The sequence below is a fragment of the Ambystoma mexicanum genome, chromosome 6q (assembly GCF_040938575.1).
Source record: "Ambystoma mexicanum isolate Mex_15411 chromosome 6q, UKY_AmexF1_1, whole genome shotgun sequence".
Lineage (NCBI taxonomy): Eukaryota > Metazoa > Chordata > Amphibia > Caudata > Ambystomatidae > Ambystoma > Ambystoma mexicanum.
This window is the reverse complement of record NC_090937.1, coordinates 1,416,413,647-1,416,433,318: the sequence shown is the minus strand read 5'-3', so window position 1 is coordinate 1,416,433,318 and position 19,672 is coordinate 1,416,413,647. Positions and strand designations below refer to the sequence as shown.

The 19,672-nt window shown below is 44.9% G+C and overlaps 1 protein-coding gene across 2 annotated transcripts in view; it reads left to right on the top strand.

Moving 5' to 3' along the window:
• The window catches only part of CFAP99 (cilia and flagella associated protein 99), a 947,596-nt gene that overhangs the window by 272,798 nt on the left and 655,126 nt on the right, over positions 1-19,672 (top strand). For both annotated transcript variants that reach the window (XM_069632119.1, XM_069632120.1), the window contains one exon: positions 1,495-1,607. In XM_069632119.1, the coding sequence (XP_069488220.1) occupies positions 1,495-1,607 (113 nt within the window). The remainder of the gene's footprint in view (positions 1-1,494; positions 1,608-19,672) is intronic.

Genomic DNA, 19,672 nt, shown 5'->3' with positions numbered 1-19,672 from the left:
AGTTCAGTTTACACTTTCACGCAACACTGCTGTGTGGATACTCAAAAAAGAGGTGATTCTCAGGTGGGACAGGCCGTGTGTGTTAAGACATCTTTTTGCCTCTGTACCTTGTAACAACTCACCTTCTCCTGGTACTGTTCGCTATTCTATGCGAAGCATGTGATTCTAAGCAGATCCACAAGCCTCAGAAGATAATTATTACATACCTGTAATCGTCTTTCTGATGCTTGTACCTGCTTAGATTCACATGCGCCCACCCTTTCTCCCCTCATTTGGAGTCGAAGGTACATAAATAGCTTTCAAAGTACTTATACATCTTATACCTTCTTTACATTCCTCCTTCTTTACATTCCTGCACTCTCATACACACATCATGCTCCTTCATGTCAAAAACAAAACAATCTGAGGACCTCGATGTGAGAAGGACCATGGTCACAGTGCATGTCAAATTAGGGATAGTATTATATACAAGTCCTTTGAACATCCCTTTTCGAAATTCGAAAACAAGTCATGCAATACTCTGCACCAACCACTTGATGTCGGCTTGTGCAAAGCACGTGAATCTAAGCAGCTACAAGCAACAGAAAGACTAGTACAGGGATGTTATATTTGGCATATATGGAGTGTTACGCTTGAACTTTGACATTTCTGGTATGTGACTCAACTGTGAAAAAAATTAAGCTCCAACACACATAATATGGGCACATAATATGGGCCAACCATTTTAATCAGAAATGAAGAAGCACCATTTAAAAATGGCCTGGGTAGAAACAGCTAAACTGGTGTGGTCCATCGTTCTCCCCATTAAATGATGCTTTTCTCTGCAGAATACTCACATATAGAAAGGTCTGGCCACATTAGGTGCAAATATGCTATAGAGCTCCCTGCTCTAGGTATGTGACTATAACAAGCACAGTGTGCAGTTTGCCTAATGGCATCTCATGTCCAAGAAGCTAGATATTTAGTATTTTTCCAATTATTCTTGTCTTGTCCCCTCCTCTCTCCTCTCATCACTCAAACCTTTCTCAGAGCTAACTGTATTATAGCAGACATGCTTTCTAATTAATGCTAGAAGACCTGAAAAAGTGTAGAACTATGCATGTTATGTGTTGACAATGTTCACTGAAAATGTACTTCACATTGTGTATAAAGGAAATACATGTAATAAAAACAAGCAATTCTCAACATGCTCTCTATAATGATTAATCCTTGTAGTTCATGGATTGAATAAAGTGGAAACTCACGTCACAAACATTTTCTGCCTGCACAAGTGAGATTTGTTGAAGATTTTACTTTACTTTATATGTGCAAGAATATAGCGTTATATTAAGCTCACCAAAAAAGTTTAGCAGCTGGAAGCATTTGTACTGCTCACACTTTTTAAATGATAACAAATTGTGGACTATGAAGAGGTGGCTACCGCCATCACCCTCAGGAACAAGTCGGACATGTAATGGATAATGCATGTGTTTTACAAAGTGCTGTTTTGTCCAGTTCCTTAGGTTCTTTTTTGATGCCATGAATTTGAGCACATGGATAAAAGATGAATGGAGCTATATATATGATGCCCCTTATGTAACGGAGAACTGGATTAATCCATTGCTAAGGTAAGTACAACCACCTCTTACCTTAAACTTATTTTTTCAAGTGATGTTTTATTCATGGGGTGGCAAAGTGAGGGATTTTCTTCCGATGTTGTGTGCTTCTTACATTCTATTTTTCAGGTAAATAGTTTAAGATTTACTTGAAAGGGAAGTCTCAATAGTAACACATTGTTTTGCAATGGAAATATGGTAGCTATAGTTTTGCGAATGGGGTGCCTACCTCAAAGGCATCTTGGACTAATAGGTTGATTACGGACAGACCTCAAAGGAGATTTTAGAAATATGTGCTTGTCAAGTCTTGTTGGCCGTTCGTGAATTGGCAAGAATTGTATGGGGATCCCCGACCATACATTCCATTTTAGTTTTTCTACTGACCCTTCCCTCTCAATGGCTTCCAGGGGAAGTAATATGTTCCTACAGACTGCAGGATAGACACTGGGATGCATACAAATTCATCTTTTGTTAAACCTATAAACACCCTATTCATAAAACTGATTACAGTGACCCAAAACCAATACTATTGCTCACATAGAGAAATGAACAACGGTGCTTCCCTTCTCCACCCATGCATCTTATTTACTGGTAGCCAGTGGCAATAGATGGTACCCATGGCATAGTACATTTACTTTTTACTTTACTTTAATTTATTTGTAATGCGCATCCATGAACCCTGAGGCGTGAGGGGGCAGACAAAGACAGACGAGAATGAAGAACATAGAGAGAATAGCCACCACATATGAGGAAGGATTGAGGGCTAGAAGGCACAGGTTAGCAACTCCCTAGCCTGATCAGTGGAATAAGAAGGTCTTAAGTTCTTTCTTGAAGAGGAGAAGAGAAGAATGAGCTTGCAGAGATCAGGGCAAAGAGTTCCATGTCAACGGAGTGGCACTGTAAAAAGCACCCATCTGTGCCTTCTTCGTTTTGCATCTTGGCAGGAAAAGATCATTCTGATTGCTCGACCTCAGGCTTCTACAGCTAGGTTGCTTCCTAATGTGGTCTTTCAGGTAGGATGGCATAATGCCCAGTCTGCATTCTAAGGTTATAGCTGCAACTATAAATGCAATACGAGCCTCCACTGGCAGCCAATGTAGAGAGCGTCTAGCCTCCGTGACGTGAGCCTGATGGGCAAGCCCGGTAATGACTCTTACTGCACCATTTTGTACTACTTGGAGTCGATTAATGGTTGCTTTGCTAACTCCTTCAAGATGACTACTGCAATAGTCGATTTTCGCTCCTATTATGGCTCGTGCAATTGTTTCAGCATTAGCTTGTGATCTGTACGGCCAAAGATGTGCCAGTAATTTGACGTAATAGGTAGCCACTGATACTGTGTTTCCCACATGGGATTTCATGTTTAGCAGCGGATCAAAAGTTCCGACGAGAATTTTTACTTTAGGTTGAGGTGCTTTAGCTACCTCCCCAAGTTGAAAAAGCGTGTAGGTTGGGTCCAGTTTGGCCAGAGTCGCTGGCGAGCCCACAATCCTAAACTCTGTCTTCCCTCTGTTTAGTGCACGATTGTTGCGCATCATCCAGGTCTCTATGATGGTGAAGATTCTATTGAGTTCAAGTTCATCTTGACTATGAGAACCTGTGAGGGGGATAGCACACTGGGTGTCATCAGCACAGTTGGAGAATATGACTCCTTCCTGTTTCAGATGGGCAAAAAACGGGGCCATGAAGATATTGTAAATGCATGGAGAGGTGCTGGCTTCCTGTGGGACCCCATACTGGATTAGGATGGGGGGGGGCATAGCTTTGTTGGCACAAACTCTACTTATCCTGTTTGCAAGAAAGGAGTCAACCCAACGCACTGCGGATGGAGAGAAGTTTGTAACTTCCACAAGTCAATCTGCAAGTATAGCATGATCCACAAGATCAAATGCTGCAGATTGATCCAGAGAGATGAAAAGAGATGTGACGCCCTTATCTATACGACCCAATAACCTGGACTTCAGCTCCAGCAATGATGTTTCCATGCCGAAACCCTGCCTGAATCCAGATTGAAGGGGATTCAGAATAGGATGTTGATTAAGGTGCTGGGCTATCTGCAAATAGGCAACCCGCTCTATAATTTTGAGGAGGAAGGGGCTGTTAGTTATGGATCTGTAATTTAGTGGGTTATCTTGGGACTGACCTGGTTTTTTAAGTATAGTGGTGATCCATGCTTGCTTCAAATCATCTGGAACGACACCTAGATCGAGGGATGTGTTAATGAATTTACGAATCCCCTCCAAGAGTAAAGGTGGACAGATTTTAATAATGAGAGAGGAGCAAGGGTCACTCCTACATTTGGTGGCCTTAAATTGTATAATTACATTCTTAAGTTCCTCCATTGAAATAGGGCAGAAGTTGAAGACCGGGATGGCAGGGTCTCTAGCAAAAGTTTTAGGCTCACACGTGCTGAATTTGTCAGCCAGAAGGTTTCTTTTGCTCTCTCGAATGTCCCTAAGTTTTTGTGAAATGGCCTTTTGGATTTGCAAACACCAATTTGTGTCTTTTATGATAGCAGAGGCCAGGGGCTGAGGGGTGATCTCTTGCTCTTTCAGGATTTTAAACAACTCTTTGGGGTCTGAGGTTGCGAGAGAGATCCTTAGATTGTGAAAGTTATTTTTTGGTACTACTATAGTAGTTTTGTTATTTTTGGCAGCTTTTTTATAGGCCTCCAAGGCTATGGGCTTTTGGTTTGCTTTCCAAGAATAGAATAGTTTGACCGAAGAAGATTTCAGGTTTTGAAGTTCATGGGAGAACCAAGGTTTGCTTTTGTTTCCCTCGAGTTGTTTCTTTTTCAGCTTCAATGGGGCCAGTATGTTTGCGACGTACTCAAAAGTGGCTGTAAAACCAGAAGATATGGAATCTGGCGAGACAAATTCCGATAAGTCAGGTGTGTGCTCCAGGAGGGATTCAATTTTCCCTAGGGTCAGCTGTTTTCGGTTCCGTACCAGGGAGTCTTGAGAGCTCTTAAGCTTATTTTTAGTTGGAAATGGTACTGTAAAAGAGAAATGCACAAAGGTATGATCTGACCAAGGGCAAGGGGAGATCCGTATATGGTGGCAATGGATATTAGTAGTAGAAATCCAGTCCAGTGTATGACCCAATATGTGGGTTGGAGCATGGATGATTTGAGGCAGCCCCACATCTAAAAGCGACTGTTGTAACTCAGCAGCTACAGAGTCGTCAGGGTTGTCTAACCAGTAATTAAAGTCACCAAGCAGTAGAAAGCAAGATGTTGGCTTTAGGAGGGGGAGTAAATAGTTGGCAAGGGCTGAGATTAAGTTAGCAGATGAAGAGGGAGGGGGTAGATCAATATGATGTTAACGGTAGCTTCCGCGTTCAAGCCTACTTTGACATGCATACATTCTGTGCCCTTGATTATATGTCCTTGTATTTCCCAAGCTGATAGTGTGTTTTTAAGCATCATTGTGACACCTCCTCCCCGACCTGAGAGTCTATCCTGTCTTAACATGGTATATCCTACTGGAATGGCGAGGTTAAGAGCTGGGCTTGCGGAACTAGAACCCCAAGTTTCGGTCAGCAGAAAGATGTCAAGGATGTGGAGTTCTATGTAATCGGCAACCTCATGAGCATGTTTTATCAGTGACCTAGTGTTAAGAAGCATAGAGTGTACAGTGTCTACAGGAGCCACTGGGGTTGCTCCGGGCTCTAATATGGGGGAATTCTGACTTGGTTGTAAAGCGAGCTGAGGAGTCTCTTCACAAGTTAAGATATCATGGGGCATGATTGCTATTGCTGAGGGGTGAATGGTACTGGCTGGCAGTGCTAGCATTACCCGTAAACGCAGGGGCAGTTTCTGCAGTCTCTAACTCTTGTCCATCACCTATACCCTAAACAGATAGTTTCCCAATGCCTACTGATGGTTTAGTGGAGGAACAAGTGGTAGAAACTCTTCTTCGCATCATTACAGTATTGTCAGAAAGTTGAGTATGCACTGCAAGTGGGAAGAGATTGGAGTGAGGTCTGGGGAGGAGTAGTTTCAGCATGGAAGGGAGGAGAGGGTGAGCTCCCACCACAGTGGCTTCCAGGGCCAGAGCTGCCACATAACATGGGGTTGGATTCAATGTTGGTGGCATATCAGATATGTGCACAGCTGCATTTATGTGGGGTTTAACTAAGGGCCTTTAAGAGTGTAGGTGGGGGTGTATGACAGTCCTTCTCATGATGCTAGGGAGGTGAGGCAGAGGTGTTGCCAATGAAGGGAAACACCTTGCAACAAATCTTAAAATACTTAATTTTTATCATAAGTCGGTTTCCCTAAGGCGATTCTGACTGAGCACTTGGGAGGAACGTGAGGAGGCTGTCTTACCAAAATGGCCCAACATCTGAAGGAACAAATGACAGTGGTCCGGGACCTGATACATAAACACCTAGAGAAAGCCCAGAGAGCCCAGAAGGCCTATGAAGACCATACACAGGGATTTATCATATATATCTGTTAAAACAAAGTACCACTTGAGTGGTCTTGGTGGCTCTCTTGTCGGGAAAAATTGCTGAGCATAGCTTGATACCCCAGGGGTTACCGCCTAGAAAACAACAAGACATTCAGGACCTGCTGCATCAGTTTCCCAATGTATTTAGTGAAAAGCCAGGAAGAGTTAAAAATGCCCAACACTATATAAGAACTCCTGCTGGGAAGGTGGTTAACCTTCATCTTTAAAGGATTCCTGAGTTGAGGAAAGAAGTAATCCTCAAGGAGGTGGAGAAGATCTTAGAGGCAGAGATCATAGAACCTTCTGAGAGTTCATGGTCCTCGCCAATAGTCCTTGTCGCAAAAACCAGATCTATCGTGGAGGTTTTGTATAGATTTCCACAAGCTCAATGCGATATCCCAGTTTGACAATTACCCAATGCCTTGGATTGACAGTCTTATTGACAAACTGGGATCTACATTTCCAAGATTGATCTGACCAAGGGCTATTGGAGGTGCCATTGAGCCCCTCCTACAAAGACAAAACAGCTTTCTCCACTCCTAGGGGTTTATTTCTGTTCTGAGTCCTACCTTTTGGACTCCACAGTGCCCCAGCAACTTTCCAATGACCCATGGATAAGATATTGCAACCCTATTCGAACTTTTGTAGCGCATATCTTGACTACATAGTAATCCATAGTCAAACCTGGGAGGAATATTGACGCCACTTGTACACAATTGTAAGAACCATGTGAGAGGCAGAGTTAACTGCTAACCCAAAGAAATGCCACTTGGCCCAGTGAGCCATTAGATACCCAGGTTTTTTTGTCGGAATGGCTTGGTAAGACCTCAGGCCGAGAACGTTAAGGCAGTCAGCGGAAACCCTCCCTCCTCCAAACAGAATAATGCTGAACGACAGAAAATTCATTGGGGCAAACAAGATCAGGCCCGTTTCAACACTCCTACACATATCCACTGCAGTGAGCCAGTACTTAAAGTACCACATTTTAATAATCAATGTATCCTGCAGACGGATGCTTCAGAGGTCGTCCATGATGGCTTAGAACATCCAGTCCTCTACACGAGCCAGAAGTTATTTCAACCATAGAGTTTGAGGCCCTTGCTATTAAATGGACTGTGGGACACCTGTAATATTATCTTACTGGTCGCAAATTAACATTGGTGACAGACCACTCCCCCTAACCTAGCTTAGCCTGCACCAAGAAACAAATCCCTGCATTATGCACTGGTTTCTAGACCTAAAACCATTCTGTTTCCATGTTGAACACAGGAAAGGATGGGAACAGGACAGTGTGGATTTCTTCTCAATATTTCCTGTAGAGAGAGATGGGGAAGCTGAAGCACTAAGGGGAAGGGTATGTGGCAATCCTTCAGATTGCATCACTTCTCCCCAGGGGAGAATCCCCTCTCATGAGGCTAGGGAGGTACGACCGCCAAACAATAGTGCCCCTAGGGGTGGTAACATGCGGGTGGATCTCATGGAGAGGGACTCCTCTCTTCGGGATAAGGACGTAGTTGGGAGGCACAGCCCCTTTAAACCTCAACCCGGTAGGCTGACGGTAGGGCCTGAACCTTATGGCTTTAAATTTGTATCTAAAACCATGTATTATTGTGAAACTTCGAACCACTCTGACCGTTTAGGTACTGAGACGAAGAAGCTCCTGAGAACTGTACATCTGAGCAGGCTAGATCAGCTGCTGTCAATTGGAAGGACGTTACACTGGGACCTTCCCCACTACTTAAACTGAACAGCAAAGATGCACTGCTGGAAGCTGGGATACGATCAGAGGGAGAACTAGGTGACCAGGGACGCCGTAGTGGAGCATGAAGAGCTGATGCAGACCTTCGGGAGATGCAGCGAGGCTCGTCTCTGAGGCTGTGAGGAGAAGTCACGGGAGGATAGCTCAGGGGCAATGCGCTAGCCTTGGAAACAAGACGACACAGAGCAACATAGGTTCAATCCCCGGGTCCTCGCATAGAAACCTCTGGGTATTATGCACGTTATAAATAACCTATTATATCATATCATATATCATATCAATAGCAGAACGCCCGAGAAGTGTCCCGTGAGTTGGTTGGGAACCGTGATAGACTTTCCAAGACTGAGAGGTGGTGGCACAATCTGTAGTGCGTGTACCATGGTCTGACAACGGTGCTGAGACCGCCTACCATAGCCTACAGCATAGCCGTGTAGGCGAGTCTCAGGAGAGAGCGAGAGACTGTGGATGAGGCATACCTTGTAATTGTAATTGGTTATTTATAACAAGCTTAATACCCTGAGGGTTCTAAGCGCAGACCCGGGATCGAACCTGTGTTGCCCCGTGTCGTCATACTTCCAAAGCATGTGTGTTGCCCCTGAGCTATCCTCCCGGCCGTACCCTGTCACGGCGGGACCAAGGGGTCCCACAGTTAAGCCAAGGCGGTCCACAATAACTCGAGGTGGTGAAAGGTGAGATCCAGGGAACTACTAAAGACCAAAGTTGAAATAAGAAGTTTGGGCCTGCGTTCCTTGGCGATACCAGTGAAGAGTTCCCCCAAGAGAAAGTAACAGCAACACGTATAGGTCCGTCAGGGGGCCGGGAAGTTACGAGACTGTAAACCATAAAGAGATATTGAAAACTGTAAACCATTTTGTGAAACAGTTCCCAGGCCAGTTCCACAAAAGTGTGGTGCTGGAAATTTGAAAAGAACACCAGGAACAGCTTCATCATCCCAGTGGGGCCGGCCAAACATTAGTGCAAGAGACAGTGAAAACCTTCCTAAGGGAGCTACGAACACTAATAAAAAAGTTGAAAGACATTTGGGAACCAGGTAGGAGAAGGGAGTCATTCTCCTAGCCCCATGAGAAATGTTATGTGACTATTTAAGTTTTATTGCGTCACGGAAAACCCAGAACCTTTGTGGAACTTTTGTTTAAACCACCTGAGAGGCGTTTGGATCCTGTACATCCGAGAGAAGGGAGTTATTCTCCAGGATTACAAACAGTAGCAGGACTTTATGGTATTTTGTTGTAGTGACAGGGATAGAGTAGGATCCTTTGACAGGGACGGTGCCTTTTTGTTTTGACTTGCACAGACTTCCTGACGAGCACCTGAGTTTTTTTTAGTTAGGTAGGGAAATCCCCTTAGAGTTAGGGATAGATAGGTTTTGTTTTTATTTAATAAAAGTATATAGCAACCACTATGTCACCATTTGGCCAGTCTCTCCATTCCTTGTTGCCACAGTGGGTAGAGGGCATGATGGTGGCACGCGTGATGCTGTATTTCTTACATCTGTTATGTTATTTGTGCATTTGGAAAGAGCTATGTTGCCATGGATTTGGCCTTATAGCGCTGAGTGCTGTCCAGTAGTGCATGGCTGTGGCTAACTAGGTTTCAGTAGACTAAAGTGTGAACATAGTGTACATTGCAGGCATAATAACAAAGTATTCACTAATTCGAATGGTGAGTATACCTGCTGTATGAAGCGTTAACTGGCATCAGATTTCAGACTGCACATGAAATATGATGGCAGCACTTGGACATGTGGGCTGTTCTTTGAATGCTGTGCAACACCAGGTCTATGCGTCAGGAAAAAGCAGAATTTTAGCATTTGGGATTGTACTTGACGTAAGAGGGCAACACCTGAACATGTGTGGCAGTATCATATAGTTGGTGACTAAATCTGATATATGTAGGATTCATTGTCATTAAATAAAAAAAGATGTGAAGTGTTGCTTTGCATATGATGGCATTACTGGGGCATTTGAGGCTGCACTGAACATATGATGACAGCACCTGCAAGGGTGGGGCTGTTCCTTATATATGGTGACTGTACCAGGCATATGCCCCACTTATGGGCATAAGATGATAGTACTCAGCTATTTGAGGCTGCACTTTGCATATCATTGCAGCACCCGGACATGGTTCTGCAATGGAGACTATATCATGCATGTGAGGCATTTCCTGGCATAAGAAGATAGTACTGGGGAATCTGAGACTATACCTGGCATAGGATGGATGTACCTCCATATATGAGGCTACGGTTGGCTTATCAAGGTAGCACTTGGAAATGTGTGTGTACATTGATCATATGAGGAAAATACTTGGGTTATGTGGGTTGTGGCCATATAATGCATTACCAAGATCTATGGCCCAGTGCATCCATTATATGGATCTGTGTCTGAACTCATGGTCACAGGTTTGAATCCCAGCAGGTCCACTCAGCTCTTCATCTTTTTGAAGTTGGTGAAATGAGTACCTTTGAGTTCGGTAACAATATCCATCTGTTATCAGCACCAAGATGCCCATCTGGCACATGATTTCACTCCTGCTACCCTTTGCATGTTTGCAAACCGATGTCCATTCCCCACCAACAGCCCCAAAATCAAGGAACACACTTAAGATGGTGGCTTTACGACACATGAATTCATATTATTCTAAACACCATGGACCCTCAGCATATTCTTAACAAGTACTCCTTTCTAGTGTTGAGGACATCTTGGATTTTTCGTATGAGTACTCACCTTTCTTAATGCCCGTTTACAGAATGAGTTCTCTCTCATGTGCTTAGTTTGGGCAGAAAAAATATTAAGAATCTTAGGGGTTTTCCAAGCACAGGCAGAAGGCACACCGATCAATTTGAGTGCTTCACAATAAACCATATTGGTCTAAAAAGGGGGAGTTACAAAAATGTCTCATAACATCACCCCATGCTCCATGGGCTCAAGAAGGTCTACTGATCCTGAATCTGTTTTCTAAATCTTTATTTTCCTTTACTTGTATTACCTTAACCTCTGCCCTGAGGAGGATATACAGCTCCTCCCTAACCACAGAAGCCAAATGGAGTGGTTGGCACGGGTCCCTGATTTTTTGAAAATCATATTTTATTGCCATTTTGGATTATAACATTGTGCAGCATGTATTAACGTAGATCTCCTAAACACAATTATAAGAATAGGCCCCACCCATCCCCCCACCGCCTCCCAGATCGAGCACATGTATTTAGTCCACCTGGCGAGCCCATGGAGAACGTTTCAAGGTACAATCAATTAATTCCTTGCACACTGGAGTTTTGGGCCCAACATTGAACATTTTTCTTTTAGTACCATTCCTGGTGGTCTTTCATGTCTGGGGGGGAGGCCCCCCAGCGCAATGCTGTCACTTTAGGCCAGGCGTCCGTACTTTTCGAAGAAGGGGGAGCGACAGTTCTTCAATGTTCGATTTGGACTCGTGTATGAGGTGTGTTAGGAACTCCATGTCGTAAATGGCCCAAACTTTAGTGACCCATTCTTTTTCACCTGGCATACATGGACTTTTCCACTTCTGGGCCAGAAAACACCTGGCCGCCACCAACATGACCTGCAACATATGACCTTGGGTTTCCTCGTGGTCATCCTCCTACGTCGATTCCGAAGAGGAGGAGCCAGGGGCACAGGGTCCTCTCCACTCCATCAACCCCTTTAACCCAGGATAGGACCTCTCCCCAGTATGTCTGGACCACCGGGCACCTCCACCACATGTGTATATAGTCACCTTTTACTTTCCTACAGGTCTTTCATTCTTACATAACAGGTCACAGCAAGGCAGTCAAGGGGGGAAGAGGGTTAGGGAGAAGTTGTGGAAAGGTATGGGGGAGTTGGGGAAACCGGAAAGAAGGTTGTGGTACTTCATTGGATAGGGAAGGGGATGGAGGGACAGCAACATACATTAATACGGTTCATGTACTTTCAAACGTAACACCTAACCTCTGTCACGCAGGGCGCCTGCTTCACTTGTAGCCACTACCTCCACATGCTTACTGACGTAACAAACTACACTGAGCACAAAGATGGTTGCATGAATTGCTGAATACAGCCACAATACTCGAAGCAATGAGCATAAACACAACATGACAACATACAGGTGATGAGCGTGAGCTTGACATGACTTGGACATGGAAATAAATGTAGTCTCTGTATCATGCAATGCTCAACAATCCCTGTTTATCCACAGGGCTGTAAACCATACAATCAAATGTGAGAGCATACTTTAGTTCATTCGTAACAAGCATGAAGGGTGTTGGGGATAACTCCCAGGCAAGGAGGGCGGGTTGCTAGGAGTTCACGGACATCAAACTTGTGGAAGGCCTAACTCCTTCCCAATCCCAAAAGGAACGCAAGTCCCGACAAGTATCAAGTTCAACTGAGGTTTATTACAACCAACAAACCACAGGGATCAAGTGCGCAGAGGCGATTCCAAGCACAACTCAACAAACTCTGGCTTGCAGGCCAGTTTTCATAGCACATAACGTCACAAAAGCATAATTCCCTGGGCCCTTCTCCAAAAACCTACCTCCATTCCGGATAGGCTGCTGAGTGGTAGTTCCCTTATAGTAGACCCAATAAAGATTAATGGATTGCCCCGAACCATGTCAGGGATCAGGCATGGGCCTTCCCTGAAATCTGTTACTTACTAGAATGTTACAGTATGTTGACCCACTGATTAGTCGGTGGCCCCAGCTACTCACCCCTAGGGCCAAAAACTGTGATTGGCGGAGCCGTGAGCTCCCAGGCCTGGGACAGAATCAATTCCCAGCTCGGACTGCACCTGTTCACGATTCTATGTGCAACTATGTGTCTGTGATGTAACCGTGTATAGCTCATTGTCGCCGTACGAGTGCTCCTTTCCCATCGCACAACTGCATGTAACAATTTTGTTGCGATCGCTGTCGGGTCCTTGAGACAGCTGTGTTTCTCAGCCGCCGGGTCTTGGCTCGCTCTCAGCTCGGATGGGTCACAAGTCCAGAGACCATGATCGTGGGTCTTGGAGCTCTGAATTATTCTGAATTTAAGGAGAAGTGTGCTTCTCCACTGCTGGTGTTACTTCAGTTCAGGATAAAGAATGTCACTTTGCAACAGTACAACCTTGGCAATGGCCTCATTCCTCACTGCGGTCCTTCTGCTTGAACAGCGTTCAGCAGGCTTTAGGTTTTCTGAGACGATTATGGCCTCCTATGATTTCCTAAACAACTGCCTGGTTTTCCCTGTGTGTGTCTTCCAAATAGCATCCATAGGTTAGTGCATCATGGTTCTGTCAGGTCCCATGTGTGCTTCTGCCATTCCATGGGGTTAGTTTCATGTAAGCATCTGCAAGCCTGTAACGCGATCTTCTTGCTTCTGGCGTTTCCACGTTGCTGCAATAAGCTAGTGGCAAAATAATAAACGTGCAGATTGTATGTAAATGTCACCGTCCTCTACCTCATAGAACTGTACGCATGTGTTCTTCATTTATTTGAGTGTATGTGTTCCGACTCTGCGGATGGCACATGTGCTTCATGTCTGACGCTGCTAAGTCATGTGGTCTCTTAACAACTTGAGGCATGGCTTCTCAGCATCTTAGTCGACTCTGTCAATGTAGCTGTCTCCCGTTTCATCTCGTCACTCTTCATTCACTCTGGGTAATGTTTGTGTTGCTGCGGGGTTGTGAGGACTGCTGAGGGGATGCCTCTCATGACACCTGTCCATTGTGGGTACAGTGGGGGTTGGTGCGAGCTTGTGTGATCGGCAGCCATATTGTCTCTGGTTCTTCTTCCTGTTGGGGTGTCTATCAGGGCAGGGGGAGTAATTCGACCGCCTCTCTTCAAGGGTACTTATCTCAAGCTCGGGGAGCCTCCTAAGGCCCCCCGAGCGAACTGATGAACATGTGTCAGCAGACTGAAAGGATTCATCTTCCTACTTGCTCTCTGCGCACCCAAAGGTACAAGTACTTTCCCTATGTAGTTAGCGGAGGCGGCTGTGTACTAGCTGACTGTCTCCCAGGACACAGGAACTGTAGCGGAGGCTTCCGCATGTACCGCCGAAGTGGCTTGCTCTGGAATACATCAGAAGCCGTGTCCCAGAGCACTGGGACTAAAGCAAGCTTCTGCGTGGCAGCCGAGGCGGTTCCGATACCAGGGTGTGAGCAGCTTGAGCGACTGCTAATGCTTGCACCACTAAAGCGGTCTGCCTCGTATGCCTGGCGGTGTTCCCTGTGAGAAGTGGGAATGCTGTACAAAACCTCTGTCGTCCTGCCTGCGCCTGCAATCGTCAACACCCAGCACCTGGCACGGGGAGGGACTGCCCTTAATAGCCTTCATTCACCACATGCTGTGTTGGCACTATCATACCTAGCCTGCTGGGAAATGTAGTCCTAGAGCGGTCTGGACCCCAACACCACGCATCTCCAGGGCTTGTTAGCCTGTGCGTGGTGGCTCTGGCCGCAGAGGCCCCCATGACCACCCACAGCCCCACATTCCTGACACCAATATCCAAATCTTTAGAGTCACCCAGAGATTGTTTTTGCTCTCCAGTCTCTGATGTTGCAAGCTCACAGGGTTCCTGAACCCTCTTCCTTTTACTGAGCTAGAAGTTGGCTTTCCGTTGTCCCCTACCTCTTGACTAATTCTAGCACCAAGTCTTGATGTTGGACAGACTGTTGGCTGTATACAGAAGGGAGAGCAATAGAAGGGACCCTAGAATGACCTGAGAGAACCTTGTCCTTCTTCCCCTTCACCTCTCAAATATGCTTGTAGCTTTCTTGACCCTGTCTCGGTCCCCTTTCATCTACCCTCTTTTGCTGAGTAGGGCTGACTGGGCATGAAGGAAACTGCCTTTTCTGGCTGACTAGGCCATGTTTTCTCTGGCTTTTCTAAGCTTTCTTCTTTCTTACCACCTCCTTTGTACTACTCTTTACCTGCTGTAAATGTGCCAGGGTCACTCTCGAACACCTGATGTTGATATCTCTTTCTAGTCGTGGGATTCCATCTCCCCTCCACCTGAAGCTGCCCTCTTTCTGATTCCCCCACTTCCTCTGGTCTCATCTCTTTCTCTGTTGTAATTTTCATCCACTTTTGTTTCTTTTTCTCTCATGCTTTTGTATAGCCCTCTTCCTAGGCTACACCTATTACATTTATAGACTAACCAGCTTATCATTTCTTCGATAAATACACTGATGCTTACACCAAAAGGGGGGAGGTTTCCCACTGTTCACCCTTTTTCACTTCAGAGCCCTAGGTGACTCTCCCCCTTTTAACATGTGGCCTACCATTCTCTCCTTCCCTTTCCCATGATTTGGACCTGGCTGCAATTTTGCAGAAAACACCTTTCCCTATTTCTCTCCCACTATATTTCAGAATGGCTGCATTCCTGGGTTTCTTTAATGCCCACAACAGCAACACGAGGCCTATGCTGTTACCTGATCTCCATCTCTACCCCCACACGCATGGCAGGAGACATCTGTACCATTCCACATGCAATGGGATGTAAATACCACAATCTGTTTCTTTTCAATGTGCGATTGTAGTGTGCGAACATATGCGAATTGCTGGACTGTGGAAAGGGGCAGAGCCTCTAAGTTGGCCGACAGAGAACCTCATCCGGATGAGCTATTCATTCTGCCCTAAATGTTTGTATCTATGTATGAATGGGTTTGGCATTTCACAATTGTTTTTATTCTGTTATAATGTAATTTAAGTGGTCTTGTATAGGGCCCTTCTGCCACTATTGGCAGCCCCACTGCTCTTGTGCCAAACTCCTTCAATTTCCTTCTTTCGGATACCTCTTCCTACCCACTTTCAACTGCATATACTGCTACCTTGTTTTTAACCAAGACCTCTGGCTGTCACCATTCAACTCCTTATGTTATTGTGCCTTATGCTACCTCAACCACTCTGTCACTCTCGCCTTCTGATGTTACCCACTCTTTTTGCCATCTTCCTTTGGTACTACTACCTTCTTCAACATCCCCCCCGCACCCCCCACTTCCTGTGGCTACCACCTCCTTTCAACACTTTACCAGCACTAACTTATATAACCAACTCTTTACCATCTCTAGCTGATATTCCACCTCCTCTTGCTCTTCGCTGCTGCCACTTCTCCGGCTACCTCCACCACTCTCCAATTTTGCAGCTTGTACCAGATGAGAGCCTCATGCTCCTGAACCCACATACCTAGAATGAGAGCACTGTTTTATATAAAACAGCAATCCCTCCCATTGAACAGGCCTTCCCTTCAGTATCTGCACCTATGTAGTGGGGGTTTAGCTGTGATTGAGTCATGTGACTGTGGTCATTTTTGCGGAGAGGGGGCTGGTCTAAGTTTGTCTCAAGACCAGCTGCCATTGTGCATCTTAGAACTGGTCAGGACATGTGGCAGGTCCCATTCTCACTCCCTGTCGTCTCCCAAGCATGTGAATCAGAAGTCAGAAAACCTTTGTTATGCCAGAGGAGCGGTTTATTTTGGATAAACATCCAGCACAAGGAACAGTAAGACTGTATCTGTGATGGACAACACCGGGGCGGGATAACAATGCTTGTATGGTTTAGAATTTATGCGATCAGCACGCATGAGTTAGATTTCATGCATCTCATTCCACAAATGCAACTGCCACAGCCCAGGTCTATATATTTAACAGCAGTGCCAGATGCCTGTGCTGAGCGGGGAAAGGTATCCAAACCCTCACTGACAACCTCAGGAGAATGAAATGCTTTTAAAGCAGAGTGTATCAATTCCTACGCTCAGGGTCTGTGTCTGGCTAGGGCGGGCTCTGCAGCCTTTGGCTCTCCAGATATTATTTACTACACCTCCCATGTTGATTCACCATTGACTTTGCTTGCTAAAGCTGATTCGAGTCCTCTGGGCCAGAGGGCAAGTGATGGCTCCCCCTGTGACATCTACTTCATTGAATGTTCTGATTGTTTTTGTACCATGTAGGTTGGTGTGGCTCTGCGGCTTCTCCTGTTGCTTCAGACTTCCCAGTTTATAGAGATTGCCTAATCCTAAAAGTGTGTGTCAGGATATCCCTTTCATTTGTCTTCACATCTCTCACATGTTTCATAGCTGAGCTGTAGTCAGCCCTCCAGATAAGGTGCGTAGTAGGCCTTTTTACGCATGAAAATCTTGTAAATACGACAGCATTATTATTTTCCTGTGTACCTTTACACACAAGTTTAGAGCAGAGGGCAGTGCAAAGGTCAAGTTACTTGAAAGAAACCAGAAGGCTACTTTTGATTTTTATCTGCATAGATGTAATTACAAGCCAGGGATAAAGGCCTCTGAAACAGTATGTATTTCTCTGAAGCTAGAGAAATAATGAAAGGTGTATTCTGCCACAATGCAGAAAGCTGCCGCATCGTAATGATTTCCATACAGCGTTTGCACACGTTGGCTGGATGTCACATTATTTTACTCTCTTGCAAAGGAGAAATGTCATTTTTACTCTCTTAAAATCCCATTTACTCTCAAAGTTTAAAAATAGGGAGTAAAATACTCCCACCTCAAAATCTTATCTGGAGCACTGGCTATAGTAACACTTTCAGTGGGCATTAGAGTCTGGCTAGCAGGTGGTAGGTTCAACACTAGGAAAGGTAGAAACCCAAGACTGATAACACCCATCTTGTACCTTAAATATCCCACAGCACTGCAGTTATTAGAAGCATCACAGTATTATATTAGTCAGTCTGGTCTTCAGTATTTTATCATCTGTTGTGGCTTGTGTATCTCTTCATATCATTCCGTGATGTAGTTGAGCTACTCCCTAGTGTGGGATATGCCCCGGACTTGGCCCTCATCATTCTGGTCATCCTGAAAACATCTGTAAATTGCTACTACCCTTGGTATTCTGCTGTATGAGGTTATTCACCTGATTGTGTATCTATGAAGGGTCCTATTTTCCTCGCTATAACTAAAAATAGGAAGCTATATCAGAGGAACGGTTCCCTGCATCGAGTGATGGACCTCTCAAAAGGTCATGGGTGGCTGCCAAGGTCATCAGGCTCTGCCATGGTTCTTCTGCCCTGTTTATTTGCTTTCACCTAGGGCTCTTTTGCTTCAAGTAGCTGCTCATTCAATGACGGTAGCATTGTGACATTTGTGGATCTATTATCCCATAGAGATTGAACTGTTGTAGCATGACCTATCCTATCTGCCCACTGACCTAACTTCTATCAAGTGGCTAAGGGATTTGAGTTAAATGGTGGGGTAATGGGAAACTAGTGTGCTCCTTCATAGGGTACCGTGGTTATTGCAGTCTCTTAATGCTTATGACTTACTAGGACTCAATTATACCAATTAAGTAAGTCCGCTGATGCAGTCAGTAGAACATTGACCTCTTAACGGTTGGGTTATCAATTTAACCGCCTGGTGAGACAATGCAATGCTGTCAATGACAAAACCATGAAGTGTTTTGTATTCCCACTAAGGAGTTAAAATTAATAGCATTCAGCTCTGATGACTGTTGAGTGTGTGGTGTGGTTGGCATGTGTTTTCTACACCTTTCGCTTTACTCTGTCTACTACCAGATTTGTTGACCTGTTCAGGGGATATGTTTGCTCCACCCTCAATCCCATGAGTGACAGTCTCATCTTCCATCTAATACCTGTTTGTCCCTCACACTTCCCCAGGTTGTCTAGGTTTGCGATAGGTCAGTATTATGGACTGGTTTGATCGCGTCCACAGTCGATAACTGTAAAATTGCCAAATTGGCATTTATGCTAGTATTTCAGAGTAATGATTGGGATCACAGGGATCTCGTTACTGCTATATTGTCAATCAGTTGTCCTCCCATGGAACTTTTTTCTTTTTTTACTCATGCACGCATGAATCTTACAGGGTTGGCTCAGTTTGGTGTCTACTAAAATATTGTTTTGATTGGTACATTCTCTTCTCACGTGGTAAGGACTGTGACAAAAATAGGGAAAGGGGTATTCTTCATTGTTCTATCTTACCTCGTCATAATTTCGCTTTTCACCCTCTCTCACTGGGTGTCATGTGCTATTTTATCCTGAATGGTTCTGCTTGAAAGACTGGACAAATGAAGTGACTGAGGAGGTTTATCCTGGTGTGTAAATGTACTCCTGCCTCCGGGAGGAGGAGCCACGGGTTTAAAGAACAAACAGGAAATAGACATGGGTGCCTGCCTCATGTGTAATGCACTCCTCATATGATAAGGACTTTGGTGACGAAGAATATGACTCAATGATGAAGTGATGAAGATAGCCGGTAAGTAATCAAGGCACTGACTTTGCTTATATTTTGAAGGAGTTCTATAGCCAATAAATAACTCTAGAAAATGAGTGCCATAACGCAATGCAATATTCTTTACTCTGATTAACGCATACAGCTTTAAGATAGGTATGGTGCAATTCACAAGACGTGACATGATCTCAGGCTTTCTGGTTATGCCTTATTGCTGCAGATCAGGCATAACTACCATTGGTGCAGTTAATGTATCTACACGAGGGGCCATAATTGGGTTCGGAACATGGGGTTAGGGGACTTGTCGCAGTAACCCATCAAATGCTTGTGGCACTGTTCACACAGTTAATTCTTATGCCTACATGGCCATTTGTCAATATTTGTCCTCCACAACTTGTGCATGCAGCAGCACATGTAGCCCAATACCAACTGGAGAGACACCACGCTTGGTGAGCCTAACATTGTAAATGTATTATTATTGTTATGTATGTTCTTAATTGAGAAACAGGATGTCGCAAGCTACTGCACCTTTAAGGACGACCGGCAAGGTTTACTCAAGTAGTTTGGGAAGACGGGAAGGGGAGGAGTTGAGAGGGGAAGCTCAAGTTAGTTATCGTTTGGAGAACGAGGCAAGAGGAATAAAGTTTAATCCGT